The 19,693-nt window shown below is 36.2% G+C and overlaps 2 protein-coding genes across 2 annotated transcripts; one reads left to right on the forward strand and one right to left on the reverse strand.

Moving 5' to 3' along the window:
* The first annotated feature begins 661 nt into the window (after nucleotides 1-661).
* On the forward strand, nucleotides 662-10,896 carry spoplb (speckle type BTB/POZ protein like b). Its single transcript, XM_048172549.1, has 13 exons — nucleotides 662-874; nucleotides 2,346-2,461; nucleotides 3,242-3,371; nucleotides 4,461-4,584; nucleotides 4,685-4,806; nucleotides 5,735-5,886; nucleotides 5,986-6,113; nucleotides 6,199-6,376; nucleotides 6,569-6,624; nucleotides 7,859-7,981; nucleotides 8,086-8,228; nucleotides 8,740-8,793; nucleotides 9,879-10,896. The coding sequence occupies exons 4-13, from the start codon at nucleotides 4,507-4,509 to the stop codon at nucleotides 10,021-10,023; spliced, it is 1,179 nt and encodes a 392-aa protein (XP_048028506.1). The 5' UTR covers nucleotides 662-874; nucleotides 2,346-2,461; nucleotides 3,242-3,371; nucleotides 4,461-4,506; the 3' UTR covers nucleotides 10,024-10,896.
* Nucleotides 10,897-12,302: 1,406 nt separating this feature from the next.
* Nucleotides 12,303-19,039, reverse strand: nxph2b (neurexophilin 2b). The gene is made up of 3 exons (XM_048172550.1): nucleotides 17,695-19,039; nucleotides 17,036-17,154; nucleotides 12,303-13,748 (listed from the first exon to the last, which is right to left on the reverse strand). The coding sequence occupies exons 2-3, from the start codon at nucleotides 17,078-17,080 to the stop codon at nucleotides 13,002-13,004; spliced, it is 792 nt and encodes a 263-aa protein (XP_048028507.1). The 5' UTR covers nucleotides 17,081-17,154; nucleotides 17,695-19,039; the 3' UTR covers nucleotides 12,303-13,001.
* Between the last annotated feature and the right edge of the window lie 654 nt (nucleotides 19,040-19,693).

Below are 19,693 nucleotides of genomic sequence, written 5' to 3' on the forward strand. Positions count from 1 at the left end.
TGAGTGATAGCCTGGATTTGTTGAGGATCATTACCATTACAACAGCCCCTGCAAAAATACTGTTATCTTCTCCCGTGATATCAAACGATGATATATTTTGTGAGGCATCTCATTCAGTCTCACAGATGTGATACTGATCAACGTGCCAAGAGTATATAATGATGAAGTGAGAAAATATAATTTGAGTCAGCCTCAGTGACACTTCAGTCCCGTTAGATTATGTGGTGAAGAGGGAACTGGATAGTCATGCCTTTTCATATATATATATAGGCCTACACAACTTGATTTTGTCATACAAATCCAATAATTTTTAGGTAGTTTCTAGACTGTATGTCACAAAAATGTAGGCTTTGACCACATGGTGTATTTAATATCATCTCACATAATGTATGTGATAAAGTACCTATATTATTGGTTCATTCTATTATATCTATATCTTCATGTCATACTTTTTCACCCCTCTTCATGGAAACTGCTAGAGCATGTGGAGATGAGATTAACTTTGCAGTGCAACATAAAAAGTACTGTCTTATCTAAGTAATAGGCAGTCAAACTAATTAAAAACAACCACGATAATTACTCCATCGGTAGTGGCGAATCGCATTTCTAGCCATTAGTATTTAGTGTACGCTGCTAACTAACTGTGCTTGTTATTAGAACAGATGGTTTGAGAGGAAGTTCTGCGCGCATGCGCAGTGCGCCTGCACAGAGCTGAAGCGCAGGCAGCGCTATGAGAGACAGAGAGAGAAAAACACCCCTTATCTGTAGAGAAAGGCTCAAAAGTTCACTCGTTTCGCACAAAATTCTTTCTACGACTCACTCAGGTCACATATCGTACCGTGTTTCTATGTCTGTGATGCGGAGTGTCTAAGAGGTTTGTAAAATTATTTTTTCTTGTATTTTAACCACCGCTCTGCGCACTGACACAAAGACAGATGCTTACTCGATCTACACCATTATGTGCTGCTTTGGGACAAACAAATCAGATACGTGCGGGGTTTAGTAGAATGATCTTTCTTTGTTTCGGCCTTAAAGCAACATTGTTGGCTGGGCTTTGTTATGGTTCTGTCTCTTGTTTGGGCCGTGCATGAAATTTAGGCCAAACGAGACGAGCCTTGGTCGGCTAACTTGGTTTCCTTGACTCTTTTTCTCTTCGTTTTCCGCGTCAGTTGCACAGCAAGCGGATATAACAGAAAGACGACAAGTGTTCGGCGCTTATATGTATGTACAAACTTGTTCGAACGCGGTAACAAACACGGATATCGATTTATAACCAAAACTTGGGGCGGATGGGGCTGATATTGTAGCGCGTTACAGCGATGTCCGATTCGCGAACGAACGAATCGTTATTTAGAGTCGAATCTTTTCAGTGAATTCATTGATTTGGTTCACAAAGCCTATTTGAACGATTTGTTCGCGATTCACAATCGTTCCAAGCGGTTCTCAAGTACGTATTCGTTAACAATCGAGAACCGACTCTTTCGGACTTGCCGATTTCCAGTGATTTTGATTCACAACTCGACGACTCATTAAATCTAGAACCATCTTTCAGATCGTCATTATTAATATATATTATTTTATGTGAAATGTTAAGTTTATTTTATATAACAATAAATGAAAACAAAGCTTCTAAATCGAGACTTTTTCGCTAACAATGTCTAGAGTGGTGGCCGAAGGCTGGTACAACAAGATAATTTTAATTTGAGATAATTTGCTTTGGCCAATCCATTTGACCAGTAAACAAAAGTAGTTTCTATTTGTTTTAAGTTATTTAAGTTTCAAAATCAAGATATTTAAGTTTCAAAATGCATTAGCAGCCCTATTAGTGTAAAAACTAACCAATTTCTTTCATCCAAATTTTTTAAATATTCTGTAAAATAAATGTTAGTTTAATTTCAGCTATGGTATGTGCACCTCATTGTACTGCCACTATATCGGTTTTCATTATTTCAGCCGTCAATTGTTGACCATAAGTGCAGTGCAATATTTTTAAAAAGTACTTTTCAGAAAGTTCTTTCCTCAACATTTTTTTGTGTATGTCTTTGATTTCATAGTCTCTTCAACTGTTTTACAATTGGCTTGTGTGTGTTCCTGTTCTTTAAATCAGTTATCAAACATCATAATGCATTTTATGGGGGTTGTGCGTTTCACTTGTCGACAGAACGTTCATAAACACAACTAGTTTTTTTTAATTTAGTTCTAGATTGTCTCGTTCGCCCCACTCAGATCTGCCAATATCAGCGTTATGATGTCAATAGTCTATAGTCAGAAATGTGGGCTACAAAGACTGAACTTGATGCAGTGCCAGTGTAGATGTGGTGTTAAAATCCAGTTATTCCTGCCAGGGTTCATTGAGTCTCTGCTGAGAGTGGCATCCCACCGAACCACCCTCATCTGCCAAGCTTTCCGCTCTGGAAGGCTCGCAAAACTCCCACAAGTGAGATTCAGCATTCTTACTGAGGTGAGTGTATGTTTTCATAAGGTCAGTTATGAAGTGTAAATGAGTTAAATGAAGACTTGATCGTAGAGATTGGTGAATTCAGCTGGCACATCGATGCGTTTCATCCAATACAAGTTAAACTCAGTTGACATAACATATTGCTGATTACCACAGTAAATAATCAATAAATAACTCTATACAATGGAAGTAAACAGGGCCAGGAAATAATATTAAAATGCATAGCCTCAAGATATTAGTGATACAGTTGCTTACTGACCTTGTCTGTGTAGTAGTTCTTTCCAATTTTTTTGTTTTGTCATGATGATATAAGGCCGGTCATAATCTGTTCACCATGACTGGTGAAGAAAAACAGCCAGAAATCATCCAAATCATTCATCTTTATTCACACCTGTTCATTTTCTGGCAACATTCACAGATTTTACTTAGCTGACTAATAACTAGCAGTTCATTAATTTAGAAAAGCAGTCCCACCTCCATATATACAAAGAATGCATGGAAGAATTACATAAAATAACAGCTTCACATTTTGGTTGTTTAACCCTCGGGATGCTGGCATTGCTTGCATTTCTTTCTCTATCTGCTGTTTTTGTGAACTAATGGACAATTGTGTTCTGTGCTAAATCTAATCTACATTATGCAACAAATGCTGTAGATTGATTTTGTTCTGAGTATTGTGGAAGTACTGTATGTTCTTTTGTTTTTCATTCCAAGTTAATAAGTTAAAGTTTTGCTGATTTTCATGACATGGATGCAAGGTTAATTCGGTGTCTGTGTGTTTAGGATGGCTTGTTTAGAGGCTGAGGTCAGTATGCACTGCTAGTCATTATTTCCAGTCACTCTGACGGCTGTGTCTCTGAGCTTGAGCCCAGGGATGACATGGAAACACAGCCTGCTGATCTCTGAACACAAGGTATTATTTGACTTTATGCATTCTCAATGACCTCCTGGGTTGCTCAGTTCTTGCCATTACTGTTATTTCTATGAATATTGGTTCTTTTTCGAAGCCCCTATAAGTATTACACTTTGCCATCTACACTACTGTTAAAAAGATTGGGGTCAGTTAGATATTTTTTTTAAAGAAATGAATACTGTATTCTGCAATACAGTTGAGAACATTATTCTGCAAGGATGCATTAAATTGATCAAAAGTGACTTGTTTGACTTGACAAAAAAATCTATTTAAAAATAAATGTTGTTCTTTTGAACTTTCTGTTCATGAAAGAATCCTGAAAAATGTTTTTACCACAAAAATAATAAGCAGCACAACTGTTTTCAACATTGATCATAATAAGAAATGTTTTTTGAGCATCAATTCAGCATATTAGAATGATTTTTAAAGAATCATGTGAAACTGAAGACTGGAGTAATGATGCTGAAAATTCAGATTTGCCATCAGAGGAATAAATTATATTTTAAAATGTACTAAAATATAAAGTAGTTATTTCAAATTGTAATTATATTACTGTTTTTACTGTATTTTTGATCAAATAACTGCAGCCTTGGTGAGCATAAGAGACTTTTTAAAAATATAAAATACATACTGCAAACTTTTGAACAGTAGCGACTTTTCTTGGCAAATGATAAAATGGTCCAAAAAATCCAATAGACTTACATTGTAGGAGGGACGTGAGCCACATATCCCAGAACCTCCTAGAAACACTAGAAAAATCATTGTGGTCTGTTGTGTTCTTCATTTATAAGTCGCTTTGGATAAAAGCGTCTGCTAAATGAATAAATGTAAATGTGGTGGTGAGTTTTGTTTTTTCAGAAAATGCAAAAATCTAGTTTCTTAGTAGAATACAAACCAAATTATGATTGAATGTTTATGTTAGCAACCACTATATATAAACTTTGACCTAATAGTGTTACCTCAGTTGTGATTATTTATAGACATTTGAGAGAGCTGCCTTGTGATTGTAACCAGTTCTCGTATTGGGAAATCATATTGACTCATTGACCTGTTTTGACTGCAGTTGTGTCTTGATTTTTGTGTGTGTAGGCCGAGCAGTGAGCTAAATCAGGGACGAGGAAGGTGAAAGCAGGCCATGTCACGGGTTCCCACACCCCCTCCCCCAGGGGAAATGACATCAGGACCTGTGGCGGAGAGCTGGTGTTATACACAGGTGAGAGAGACAGAGCGAATGGAAAGAGAACCGTTCTGAGTTGAGAATGCGAGTCATCAATGTCCCTCTGTGTTTTTTTTATTTTTATTTTTATCAACAGGTAAAAGTCGTGAAGTTTTCTTACATGTGGACGATTAACAACTTCAGCTTCTGTCGGGAGGAGATGGGAGAAGTTGTGAGGAGCTCGACCTTCTCCTCAGGCCCCAACGATAAGATGAAATGGTGGGTTTCACTGTGTTCTGAGTGTTGTCGACAGCTCTCAAGTGGCCTCTTTAATTCTTCTCTCTAATGCCCCGCCATCCTGCTCAACCAAACACACTCACATACGTGCACAAATACAGCTTTGACCTTTCCAAAAATCATTGTCTGTGAAAGCACTGTGGCCCATTTTGATTTAGGTTGGGTTTACATTGAGCCATCTGGGACAAATTTCGGAGATCGCAAAAGATTTCTTTTGTCACTGGCAGTTGATTAATTGCTTTTACGATGAATCCTAGTCTACGATGAAGTTCTGACAATACCAGACGTTTTTAATCACAGTCCTGCAGTGTGACAGCTTCTACGATGGCTTTCCTGACTAAAAATTAGCTAAAGAAACAATAAAATCACACATTGAGTTATTTTAGTTGCCAAATTACAGAATTGTGCGGTTTATAGGTGGTTGTTCAGAAGCAGTGTTGTCTATGCTATTGAACTGGTTTAAAAAAAAATCTATAAATATTTGCATTTGACTGCATATGGATACATGCTTTATTTTCCAAACTTTTTTTTTTTTTTAATTAAGAAATTGAATTATTTTTTATTTTATTATTTTAAAGCGTATGTATGTATGTGTGTGTATATGATGACGACAACTTTTGATCTCCTAACTGAACTCCTTTCCACAAATTGATCATAGAAATAAAAATGTGCGTTTGAATGCACGTTCGCGTTTCGCTTTCAGGATCACGCATACTTTTTAAATAGGGACTGGCGGTGCTGAGCACGCATTCTACAAGTTAAGACATTAGGCTCTGTTGTGCAATTAATTTTCCACCATGGTCTTGTCAGTCATGTCGTCACTTACTCGAGAAATCTCGTCACACCCCCTATATATATATATATATATCTTTTTATAACACACTTTTTCTTTTTCTTTTTTTTTCTGTAGGTGTTTGCGAGTGAACCCAAAGGGTCTGGATGATGAGAGTAAAGATTATCTCTCTCTGTACTTATTGCTTGTCAGTTGCCCAAAAAGTGAAGTGAGAGCAAAGTTCAAGTTTTCTTTACTGAACGCCAAAAGAGAAGAAACTAAAGCCATGGGTAAGAGTTTTCTGGCTGCTCAGAGGATTGAGTTGGGTTATGTGGAGTAACTAAATGTTTAATTTGTATTTGTGCTTCTGTTTTCTCCTAACACTTCAGAAAGCCAAAGAGCCTACCGCTTCGTCCAGGGAAAGGACTGGGGCTTCAAGAAGTTCATCAGGAGAGATTTCTTGCTGGATGAAGCTAACGGACTTCTTCCTGATGACAAGCTCACTCTGTTCTGTGAGGTACGGTATCATGTACCGTTTCATGTATACTAAATTCTTTGGTGTAATAATGTCCTTGCTTCAAACCAATGACTCATTTGTTTAGGTGAGTGTGGTCCAGGACTCCGTAAACATCTCTGGCCAGTCGAACACAAACATGCTGAAGGTTCCGGAGTGTCAACTTTCCGACGACCTGGGTAACCTGTGGGAAGGCTCTAGGTTCACAGACTGCAGCTTGTTCGTAGGAGGGCAAGAGTTCAAAGCGCACAAATCCATACTGGCAGGTGAGATTAGTCATCCAAACACAACATTGACAGATGCTTGGGGTAGACCCAGATTTTGCCTTGCTAAAAAGACAAGCTGCACAGACAATGGAGAATGTTCAGTGAAATGATAATGAGGCACGTGATGAATTTGGCAGTACTTAACGCACATATGATTCACTTGAAACTGATGATTCATGTTTCCTTTGACAGCGAGGTCGCCAGTATTCAATGCCATGTTTGAACACAAAATGGAGGAGAGTAAAAAAGTACGTGGAAAAAAATGCACACTACCTTTCAGAAATTTGTATAGACCTACTCCGTTTTAGAATTACTATTTATCACATTTTAGAATAGTAGTAGTCATAATTTATTATATATATATATATATATATATATATATATATATATATATATATATATATATATATATATATATATATATATATATATATATATATATATATATAAATTTATAAATGTAAAACATTTCAAAATAAAGATTTTATTATATATTTAAATCATTATATATATATATATATATATATATATATATATATATATATATATATATATATATATATATATTTTATATATATTTTTCTGACACACTTTAACTCTGAGATATTGTCATATTTTATTACCTTTTTTTAAACTATAGTGAATAAACTGTATTAATGAATGAAATATTCAAGGTGTCTGAATTCAGTATTCACTATAATTTAAAAAACTTATATATATATATATATATAAGTTCATAGAATTTATAAAATATCAAAACAAATACTTTTTATATACAGTACAGTCCAAAAGTTTGGAACCACTAAGATTTTTAATGTTTTTAAAAGAAGTTTCGTCTGCTCACCAAGGCTACATTTATTTAATTAAAAATACAGTAAAAAACAGTAATATTGTGAAATATTATTACAATTTAAAATAACTGTTTTCTATTTGAATATATTTCACAAAGTAATTTATTCCTGTGATGGCAAAAATCATTCTAATCAGCATATTAGAATGATTTCTGAAGGATCATGTGACACTGGAGACTGGAGTAACGATGCTGAAAATTCAGCTTTGCATCACAGGAATAAATTACTTTGTCAAATATATTTAAATAGTACACAGTTATTTTAAATTGTAATAATATTTCACAATATTACTGTTTTTTACTGTATTTTTAATTAATAAATGTAGCCTTGGTGAGCAGACGAAACTTATTTTAAAAACATTAAAAATCTTAGTGGTTCCAAACTTTTGGACTGTACTGTATATATAAATTTATATATTTTTAAACAATGTTTATAAAAAAAAAAAGTATTTATTTTGATATTTTATAAATTCTATCATATATAATTTTTTTTTAAATGTTTTATAAAACTTGCCATGTTTACCATAAAGCTGCAGTTAATATTTTGCCATATTTCCTAATATTTTGTAATTTTAGAACATTTTGTAATTCTAAACCAGATTAGGTTTTAAATTTTCTCAACCCTATTGCAGAACCGTGTGGACATCAGTGATGTGGAACCGGATGTTTTTAGGGAAATGATGGTATTTATTTACACCGGTAAAGCTCCTAACCTGGAGAAAATGGCCGACAACCTTTTAGCTGCTGCAGACAAGGTAAGAGACTCTTGATCTTCCTGCTTTGAAGGACAAACGCTTTGGTTTTGTGTTCATGCTACTGTTATTATGCTATCTGCTACCTGCTGTCTGTTTCTCTTTAGTATGCTCTGGAAAGATTAAAGGTATTATGTGAGGAGGCTCTTTGTAACAGTTTGTCTGTAGAAAATGTGGCCGACATCCTCATTCTGGCTGACCTGCACAGCGCAGAGCAGCTGAAAGCACAAGCCATAGACTTCATTAATAGGCAAGTACAAACGCTCAATTCATAATCATTTAATCTTGAAAATGCCTTTGTACACTTAACAATTCATGTTTACTGAACACTTAACCATAATTTTATTTACTTTGCAAATATTTGCCAATTTAATGCCTCACGAGTTTTACTGGGCTGTCTTAAAAGGATGCATGATGGGAGAATTTAGAGTGAAAAATGCAATACATATATTATAAAAATAATCATCAATGATGAAGGGTTTAAAAAAACGGTGTGAAAGGAGGTGGACTAACTAAAATAGTCCAACATAGTTTAACATTTTAATATAAAAGATAAGTATAACAATAATTATCACCATCTTTTTTAAAGAATCCTTTGGCTTTAAATGACTGATTAAAAGCAGAGCTGACAACTATATTAATTGCAATTATTTGTATGACACTAAATCACCTACTAAATCGTAATTTGTCCTAATGGTGACATCTGTAGCTGCAGTGCATTCTGGGAGCTCTGTATGAATTCTTCTGTGTTTTTTCCTCAGATGCAGTGTTCTTAGACAGCTGGGCTGTAAAGATGGGAAGAACTGGAATAGCAAGTATGTGTGCCAACATGTTACAGTCTCTCAGTTTTTTGCAAATAAAAGCACCCAACACATCTGTATATAGCAGGAAGCTCCAGTTTGTGTAGTAATTATGTGACTAAGATACCTGTAAAATCAAATGATTAACAGCCTATGAGGATTTTTTTTCGCGAGTTACCTTGCACAAAAACAACTCATAACAACTCTTATTGTATTGCACGTTTGAAAGGAAAAATCTGGGTTCAGTGATATCTAAGCACTACCAACACCATCTGTGGCATACTTTTATTTATTATCGTGCAAAATACCCACAGGAACAACTTTGTTACAGGCGATTGAACTTCTGGTTATGGGTTACCAGTCATCTCACCACTCAGACAACATTACAGCTTAAATAATAAAATCTAAAGCAGTAAGCCTTAGGGAGCTAGTGTATTACTGTGAATAATAAAAAATATATATATAAACATTATAATATAAAAATATATAAAATATAAAACAGAAAAAAAGTAAAATGTAATTTATTCCTGTGATCCTGATCCTTCTGTGCATTCAAAAAACCTTCAAAAATGATCCACGATCCTTCAAAAAACAGTGCATTATGCTGATTTTCAAAACATTTCTAATCAATGTTGAAAACAGTTGTGCTGATTAATTTTGACCAAAAATTAGGGTTCTTTGGTGAATAGAAAGTTAAAAGAACAACATTAATTTGAAAGAGAAGTCTTCTGAAACACTATAAATCTCTTTGCTGTTACTTTTGATTAGTTTAATGCATGCTTGCTGAATAAAAGTATTAATTTCTTTTAAAAAATGACTTCATATTTATATATATTTCATTGTAAATTTATTTATATTCTCCGGATCATTTTGCACCATTACTGTACTCTAGATGTGATATTTATTTTTCCAAACCACATGCCACAGATGCTGTGAATAGAGCTTAACTTGTTTTGAACCCAGAACATTCCTTTTAATTAGCATGATTTCACTGAATGAATAAAAATCCCAGATTATTTTTTACTCATTTCATCAGTGTATAATGAATGTTATGTCATTTATAGATAAGAACCTTGAGGCTTGTTTTTGCTCTTTTGCAGTCATGCTGCAGACATTATGGAGACTGCGGGTTGGAAAGCGATGATTCAGTCCCATCCTCACTTAGTAGCCGAGGCATTCCGCGCTCTCGCATCAGCCCAGTGCACCCCTTTTGGTCTGCCTAGGAAACGGCTAAAACAGTCCTGACCTTTGCCCTCAGACTTCTTAGAACAAAACGCATGAGGAGGCAACTACCCCACCAAGCCCTACTTCCCCCTCCTTTTTGCCCCCTCTTCACTCACTCTTACCAGAGACACGATGGAGGAGTTAGTTCAAACCACAGTGCTAAAGAAGAAAATGGACTTCGCTGTGCTGTTTACTTTGGGCGTCATTTGAGAAATGGCCTTAAAGGATCTGCCCCTCTGCTCCTTTGTGTCTCTATGTGTAGCTATGTGCCTGCTGCGACTGATCCCAGACCTGTCTGAATTGCACTAGCTCCTACATAATGCAGTAGTTTTAACATGGTGGTGTTTAGGACCTTGTATGTTACTTGTTCTTAAAGGGGGGAGGGTTGCTTTAGCCCCTCTTATGAACTTGTGGTCTGACGTTTCAAAAAACCAAGTATACACTCACTAAACGCATACCCACGCACATGCATCGAGTGCAAAGATCGTCTCCACTGACACTTTTAAAGTGATGGTGTTGCCTATATTGCTGGCAGTATGTCGCATTGTATGTTTATCATCATTAAAATTGGCAAAGTATTAACTGAGGTCGTGCTGTAGAGTACTTGGTGAAATGTGATGCAATTCACATTGAGTATTACACGAAAACGGCTAAAGATGTCGATATTTTGCACCCTAAACTATTGGTAAATATGAAGATTTGTTTACCGTGCTGTTTACAGAAATTGTTTTCCCTTTTTCACAGAGTTACATCTGAATTTAGTTGAAGTTATTTTCCATGGTTTAACGTACTCTATGGATCAGGAGATTTCTTTGTGTTGGAAAAAATGTATTGTGGTTCAGATTAACTTTGATTTATTGCTTTGGAAATAAAATCGAGTGAAAACAAATCAAATGTTTTTGCATTTTGGATGTTTTTTTTTTTTTTATGTTTTTAAAGTCGACATCAACTCTGAATTGAGCGAATTTCTCAATTCATCATTTTGAATTCATTATCTCCTTTTCTCTGTTCATGTTCTTTCATCAAACAGTAGAGACCTGTTTTCATTATCCATAATCTAAAAAAAAACACGTTGACTTTAAAATTATTTTTTTTCCATTATTTTTTTATATAATGAATTTTGAATACATTGTTCAGCAAATTTTAGAAATTTTTGTAATTTAATACGTCTCCCCTGCATGAAAACATTAAACCTCTGAAAGTTTAGCCAATGTGAAATAGTAATTTCAAATATATCTCAGATAACTTTAGCCATTTTTCCCTCTTTATTTATTTACTTTTTAATTGGTACATTTTGCCAGTCAATCGCATGGTTCTATTGAAATTAATTTAACTCCATTTAAAACCTCAGGCTCAGTTGAGATCAGTGAAATGAGATGTATTACAGCTTTGTTCTCCATTAGCATTACGCCACCAGTCTAATGGACACTATATATAGCTTGTTGTAAACAGTCCATATTCTCTTTGGTCTGTGGATTCAAAAGTCAAAGTGAATGAACTTTTAAAAAATCATCCCTTTAGTCTTTAAACATCTGGAGACGACTTAAGCTGAGATCAAAGCCAGCGTGCTGCAAATCCTCAAACACCCAGTTTATCAGGCCATGCCATTACAAAAATCACACTGACGTTATATGTATATTTTTCAGATCAGAGTCTGCATATATGACCAGACAGCAAATGAAATGTTTTGTTTTGTCTTTTTTTCCAAATGGCAGAATTTACAGATTCTCCTCTGGTAGCATGGGAGGGACACTAAGGCTTTTAAGAAGATTTTGAAGAAAATGTAGTACAGATTTGACTTTCAACACTTTGTTTGGCAACCACAATTTTTGTTTGTTCACAGCATCTGTGCAAGGATTTCTATCCAACTTGCAAAGTTGTACAACTGTAAAATCTGGAGACAGTCTTGGGGCCTCACTTATAAAATGTTGCGTAGAAACCGTCCTACATTTGATCGTACGATCAGTTCTCAAAAGCGCATACGCCTTTCTTCATTCTCCATTTATAAATCGCAAATGATCTTGAAATTGGGCATAGCTAAATGGTTTCAAATCTCTGCCCTGTAAACGTCACCTAATTAATGTCATTAACATAAAAGAGCACCAGTCAACGTCCAAAACCTTTGAGAATGGCGAGCATCAAGAATTGCTTATATTTCCCTAAATACCTGCAGTTCTCACTGCCACAAGGAAAAATGTGAACGTCTGTTTAGGCCCTGATGTCTAAGCACTTTTCCCACGTCAAGGACTGTTTTAATAAATATGAATGTTGCGTATGCATGTTTTATAAATGAGGCAAACTCAAATCTCATCTTTTTCTTTAATAACGAAACAAAATACAAAAGATCTAAGGATACAGTGGAGCACATTATGGCTTCAACATTAATCTTAGTTACTGACTTTTTGTGAACACAAAAACGTTGGCATGAAAAGGAGGGCATCACAAATGGCTGCAACACAAGATGTTTTTTTATTTTTTTTTGTGTGTTGTTCTTGAATCCCAGCTTATGTTGATTGGGAAATTTTTGTATCTTTTATAACTTCACACTGATGACATCACAACAGTCACTGATAAAGGGTTAGGGGTCACTGTGGAAACTGTAGATGTGTTGGTTTTGCCCAAGCGTAAGTTAAAAACACAAATCAGCCTTCAGGAAATCAGCTCTTAAGCCTGGGTTAAGTTTGGGTTAGTTCACCCAAAAAAGAAAATTCTGTCATCATTTACCCTAATTTTGTTCCAAACTTTCTTCTCTGGAAAAGAAACATAAATTGTAAAAATGATGGCAGAAATAAACAATTTCTGATTTGGGTGAACTTCTCCTTTCATTAACTGCCCTAGAAGGAGGACAAGTCTGGTAGAATAGAAAGAGTGGTTCCTCATCTGACCTTGCTTCCATTTATCCAGATCTTTGTGGAACAGGACAAGGAAACTATAGGCCGGAGAGGCTGTAACACTGAGTTGTCACCTCAGATGCTTCAACACATCCAATCTAGGCTGTGCTATCCTACAGAGGTATAGGGAGTGTCACTGTGGTAGTTGTAGTCTGGGCAGACCTTCTGTACTAGCTTGTAGTCTGCACTGAAGAAGTCAATGTAGATGCAGATGACCTTGAACGGCTTGGAGCAAAGCCAGGAGACATGGCTTTGGGTCTGCTCCTGGAAGCATACCCTGTTTGGGAAGTCACTGCAAACAGACGTCCTCTTGCTGCGGTCCGTCTTCTCGTATTCCACTCGACAATTGAAGGCCTTATTGTCTTTGGGTACCTCTATGGTTTCCTGTTGAGTGATCTCAAAATCGACAGCCTTGGAAGGTGGGACCAGACTTACAGACACGTTGCCCAGGCCGGTGGAATTGTGGCGGAAATAGACGCTGAAGGTTCCGTTGCCGTGGTCAACAATCTTCCCAGTAATGAGAAGGTTGAGCTTGACTGTTTTGATGTTTGAATGGAAGTCGCCCCAACCAAACATCTTCTTAAACTTTCCTGTTTTCACATAGGGACGACGTTTGGCCCTCGAAAGGGTTCCTTCGGTATCAGTGTGGTTAGATAACCAAGCCCACAGATCCAGTGCCCCAGGGTCCGGAGCAGCTTCACGGCTCTGGCTGTTAGATTGGGACGTGTGGGAGAAAAGCCGCAGGGATTTGAGAATCCCTGAACGAGAGCCGTAAGGAGAGACACTTTCCTTCTTATCACTCTCTCCCCAACCCAGAGGAGACAGAGCTGCTCTGAGCTCCGCGCCACATGTAACCTTCAAAGACAAAACCAGAAAGAGGACTGTTAACCGCAAAGGTTGTAGAAGCTAATGTATATTGAGAAAAATAACAATTCTAATCCAAACCAGTGATTTATCTTAAGGTTTACATGAAATGTCATTCAAAACCCACTCTATTTCCACAAGGTTACCTGTTTCCGTGGGTCTTTATCCATTGAGAATTAATTGTATACAGAAGACAAGACATTTCAGGCACCATATGGGGTTTCTTAGATTGCTACACTAGTGGAACCCTTTGAAGAACTACTAGGAAACCTTTTGAAGGTGCTTCAAATATCTTAGGCTCTCTATACACCTGGTATTAAGATACATTTTGGTCGATCGGATCCCAAGTAGACAAGGGTGACACATCCTTGTTTACACCTGGTGTTTTAATCCATTTCTTTTGTCCACTTTCAACCACTTCTGTCTTGATTTCTTTGAGGGGAGGGTCTATAGGTGGGCTTTTTCAGATCTTTCGATTTAATGGACGAAATGACATCACACAATTTAAATATGAAAGTGCTCGGAGATGACGGAAAAACATATGGAGAGCAGCAGCTTTCGTTTCTGCTCTGATAGCCGCAAGACCATGCTGAATGTGCTGAGCGTATGTTAGAAACTGGAAATGGTGAGAGAACATTGTGCTTGGTACATTTTTAGTCTTCAAACTAAACTTAGGTCTTCAGCTAACAAGGTTTAAATCTCATCTGGCTAGCGTACTTCCCATAATGTTTATGGGTTAGGACAGGAAGCGGAGAGCAAAGCGGTCTTTTGCGGCTGTTTAAACACATTCAACCACATGAGCTACACTGTGAAAGAAATCCGGTCGAATGCGTTTTCGAATACCTCTGGAAGTGGTCGAAAAATGGACAAGCTCAAAATGTTTTAGACCCTGTTCACACCTGTATTTAGCATTGTCCACTTGTGATCCGATCGACCAAAACGCATCTTAATACCAGGTGTAAACAGGACCCTGATGTGTACTCAAAGAACTTTCCCTTTTGATGGGTTTGATGGAAGTACCAATGATAGTGTTTAGAGTTCTTGCAGGAACTGGTTTCCATTTTGAAGGTTCTCCAGAGGGTTCTACCAGTGTATCAATCTGATGAACCCTAAATGACGCCTCAAGCATCTTTACACAAAAAGGTATCATTTCATACCACACTTTAAAAATGTAAAGGTACTCAAGAGACCATTATGATATATCAGAAAAATGCTGTAGGAAATCTAGTCAAAAATGCTTTTTAGGGTGCCTCAAAAATTCAGAAATGTGTATTAATAGTGAAATTTTGATTTCAAGTTGCATGTAAGCATAACAATATATTTAGAGTCAGTGAACATTCATATTATGCTATTAAGGTTTTAAGAGTTCCTGAAATACCATAAACTGATGTGCACACCTCGGAAGCAAAATTATACATGAATACAGTATCTGGTACACAGCTAGTACGTAGAAGAAATCAAAGGAGATGCATCACTACATAAATAATCATAACATAAAGGATGAGAAAGTGAAAGCTGCATCAGCCTTGTTTAAATGATGCAAACTGGATGTAACATCTTGAGAGAATGAAACTGCTCACTGCAATGTGAGGTTACTATTTACACACAACAAACACCTAAAGCTTAAAAAAGTGACACCCCCACACACTCCGCAAAAATGGTTCTTAAAAAACAACCATGACTCCAGCTAGATCTTTTAGTCTAGAGTTTCATCTTAGTATTACAGACAATCAGCGTGTTTACTTTGTTTGCACTGTAGGCATGGTGAAATATGAATGCAGAAAACCGCACAGGAAAGACCAAAGGAGGAAGATCAGGGAACAGCTGCCCTACTCTTCTCTATCTCTCTATCTTTCAGCAAAGCTCAAAAGACTCTCACACATACTTTGAAAGGCATAATTTGATAGAATGAAAGAGTGTATATGTCCCAAAAGGCTGTTTATCTCCCCAAGTATATATTCAGCTTTCTCCAGCATTTCTCTTTCATTTTCAGAGATAAAGAACCAAAGCGGGTAGATATTTAGGAGACAGATAATCTGTTCTGTACACCTCACAATTCAAACCTGTGATGGTAAATGAGAACTTAAACCAGTCTTAAGGGGCAATTTTTTGAAATTGAGATTTATACATCATCTGGAAGCTGAATAAATAAACTTTCCATTGATGTATGGTTTGTTAGGATAGGACAATATTTGAAAATCTGGAATCTGAGGGTGCAAAAAAATCAAAATATTGAGAAAAGTCCTTAGCATTGCATATCCACTCACAAAAATACATTTTTGATATATTAATGGTAGGAAATTTACAAAAAATCTTCATGGAACATGATCTTTACTTATTATCCTAATGATTTTTGTCATAAAAAAAAAAATCATTAATTTTGACCAATGCAATGTATTGTTGGCAATTGCTACAAATATACCCGTGCTACTGATGACTGATTTTGTGGTCCAGGGTCACATATATATTTCAAAATTAGTCTTCAAATTAGAATTAGAGATTAGACAGACTTGTACTTAACATGAAATAAGAACATTTTATTAAAGTTCAAAGATGAAAATAAGTTAAGGGAAATAAATAATAAAAATCTGGCTTAGTGATGGCAATGAAAGAATGGTCTCTTGAGAGAAGACTTAAGGATGAGCCATCACACAGGTTGTCATTTCATCTTAAACTGGCTTAAACTGGTTTCTGGGCTAAAGCCTTAAATTAAACCCCATGCTGGCTTTGTAAAGTCAATTCATATGCATTCAAATTAATCTTTGGGGGGGAAAAAAATAATAATAAATCACACGCATTCTGTTCTCCTTTGAGAAATAAGTAAAACTGATGGATTAAGGGCCCTGCGGAAACTGGATTATTTGAAATTTTATAAAAGAAATAAGACAAAAAAGCCACAGTATATTGTAACGGCATATTTGGATTATCCAAACAGTTTTGCCTCAATTCAATAAAAATAATTAAAAATAAACTATACAATAATTTATTATTAAAATAATTCAATAATTTACATTTGTTTATTTTTAAATCCATACCTACCTGTTTTCTCAAAACAAAATCATAATACTTCCAAAAAATAGCTCAACATCGACAACGACTGATAGTTATAGAGATAGAAGGGCGAGTTGCAGTGATAATAATACACAATGTCTTTTTCCATCTCTCACCAGTAATAGACCCTGAGAGAAGAAAAGGTTCATTAACTCTGGCAAACCAAATGCTGTAATGTCACATAAAAATGTTTGCTTTAATTAAAATAATTTAAATAAAACTCATACCATGTATAAGCAGAGCATAAGCAGGGCAGGGTAACACTGGCACATCTTGTGTTTTATGAGTCCAGATCTGAGTTAGTAAAGATCAGGTCCACTTGTGGCAAGGTCTTGTGTCAGTATGCCTAAAAACACAAAAACCAACATGCGATGAGGAAATACATAACATTTGTGTTAAGAACAAACAAAAGACAACAAGAAATGGTAAAACTTTACAGTGTAATTATTTTAGCATGTCATTGTCCAATAACAGGTTAAAATGAATATGAATGTATAAAAGAAAGCATACATTTTAAGACCTATATAACCGGTCAAGTTTACTGGTTGAAGTATAACCATTTTAATCACCTTATAACTTTTTTGCAGATCCTGTGGTGTGAAAAATAAATTTAAATTAATTCTAAAAAAAAAAAAAAAAAAAAGACAAACACACCATGTAGTCTCTCAAATAAAATAAATATTTTTGATAGAATTACAATGTTGTTTAAATTAGTTTTAAATTATGATCCGCAGAAAATTACTGAGCATTATTAATGAACAAGCAGTTATTTTTAAAAAGATGCTTTACATGAAATAGGTGCAATGTAATGTGAAGTGTTACCAAATAAATAAATTTATTAATACATTTCTAAATAATATTATTCATCTGTATAAATATAACTCACCTTTCTACTGTAGAGCTGGATCCATACATCTCTGTGCAGTGAGCATCCTTACAGAGTCGTCCACGGATTGCAAAAAGAGAGGATGAAACCGGGTGAAGACAAACATCGCTCCTCGACAGTCCAAACTCAAAGCGATCAGCAATAAAAACTTTTTTGCATTTGATTAAAACAATATAATCTTCTTCTTTACTCAGCGTGGCTTATGTCCAGCTGCATTAAATCCTCTTAGCTCTGCTCATCTGGCTGCATGCCTTTCCTCTGCAACACTCACATATCCTAACACGATTATGTGTGCATGTGATTGTCCATCCAAAAAAAACAAATAATAAAACTGCTCTCTAAGCAGTCCCCTGGGTAAAAGTCCGATTTTGCAGCATTCTTGCCTGCTCGCTCTTCCTAAACTGATGTTGTGTGTGATGGATCAGTGCGCTTTTAGGTTGTGACAGTGGAGTCACTGAGCCCAACCCCTCAACATCAGCACCAATAACAGCACACATCACAGTTTCAAGATTTTATATGTATGTAAACCCATTTAAAACCACTAAGTGTAAACTCTGTGTTAAGAAGCACTTTGTTGCTTCATAAAACAGCAGAACACTTGCCTTGTGGGCAGGGTTTATATTTTTGTGATAAAATTCAGAGGCAATTTTGGCTGATCTTTCATCATGAGACTGCAAACATTTTTATTATATATATTGTTTTAATATTAGGGAGACTAAGGGAGTTCAAATTTCAGTGAATATTTCTCAGGGTGGCTTTACTTTTGGTAATCAGTTTCTGCATAGAAAAATACCGGATACGTCTTGGTAATAAAAAGCTATTAAACATTTAACCCAGAATCAAAATGAACACGTTTACCTTACTCCACATAGTGTGCTAATGAAAGACAAAACACTAAAACTGTAAAGGGCAACAAAAATTAAACCACTGTTTTGAATGTATGCAATAACTTGCATACATTCAAACATATAAAAACTTGCCCCAACCTTTATGGAAATGACCAGTTAAATTACTTTTTGTTCGTTTCTGTTTCATTCAACAGCTATTACAAAAATATTATACTGGAATTTACATTTAAGGAGGTATAAATGCTAGTGAAAACACATTTGTATAATTTTGACTCAAAGCCTACCTTCTATCTATATATTACATTCAGTTATATTATGTATTATCAATTCAGCCACAACAAGAATTAAGTGTCATAGAAATGCCAGGGCAGGCCTTAAAATAGAGGCGATAGTTGTTTTAATAATCATATACACCGTATTGCCAAAAGTTTTGGGACGCCTGTCTTTACGTGCACATTAACTTTAATGACATCCCATTCTTAATCCGTAGGGTTTAATATGGCGTTGGCCCACGCTTTGCAGCTATAACAGCCTCAACTCTTCTGGGAAGGCTTTCCACAAGGTTTAGGAGTGTGTTTATGGGAATTTTTGACCATTCTTCTAGAAGCGCATTTGTGAGGTCAGGAAATGATGTTGGCGAGAAGGCCTGGCTCGCAGTCTCCGCTCTAATTCATCCCAAAGGTGTGGGATGAATTAGGCACAATGCAGTCAGCCAAGTCCCAATCTCCTGGCAACTACCAAACCCAGACTCGTCTATCAGATTCCCAGACAGAGAAGTGTGATTTGTCACTCCAGAGAACACGTCTCCACTGCTCTAGAGTCCAGTGGCGGTGTGCTTTACACCACTGCATCCGACGCATTGCACTTGGTGATGTAAGGCTTGGATGCAGCTGCTCGGCCATGGAAACCCATTCCATGAAGCTCTCTACACACTGTTCTTGAGCTAATCTGAAGGCCACACGATGTTTGGAGGTCTGTAGCTATTGACTCTGCAGAAAGTTGGCGACTTCTGCGCACTGTGCGCCTCAGCATGCGCTGACCCCGCTCTGTGATTTTACGTGGCCTACCACTTCGTGGCTGAGTTGCTGTTGTTCCCAATTGCTTCCACTTTGTTATGATACCACTAACAGTTGACCATGGAATATTTAGTA

This window comes from Megalobrama amblycephala, linkage group LG21 (assembly GCF_018812025.1).
Source record: "Megalobrama amblycephala isolate DHTTF-2021 linkage group LG21, ASM1881202v1, whole genome shotgun sequence".
NCBI classification, from domain to species: Eukaryota; Metazoa; Chordata; class Actinopteri; order Cypriniformes; family Xenocyprididae; genus Megalobrama; species Megalobrama amblycephala.

Coding starts and splice junctions, on each gene's coding strand:
- spoplb (XM_048172549.1), top strand. CDS start 4,507: ATGTCACGGGTTCCCACACCCCCTCCCCCAGGGGAAATGACATCAGGA. Junction 6,114..6,198: donor AGCTCACTCTGTTCTGTGAG/GTACGGTATCAT, acceptor TCATTTGTTTAG/GTGAGTGTGGTCCAGGACTC. Junction 8,794..9,878: donor GGGAAGAACTGGAATAGCAA/GTATGTGTGCCA, acceptor GCTCTTTTGCAG/TCATGCTGCAGACATTATGG.
- nxph2b (XM_048172550.1), bottom strand. CDS start 17,080: ATGTGCCAGTGTTACCCTGCCCTGCTTATGCTCTGCTTATACATG. Junction 13,749..17,035: donor TTATGCTCTGCTTATACATG/GTATGAGTTTTA, acceptor TTGTCTTTGAAG/GTTACATGTGGCGCGGAGCT.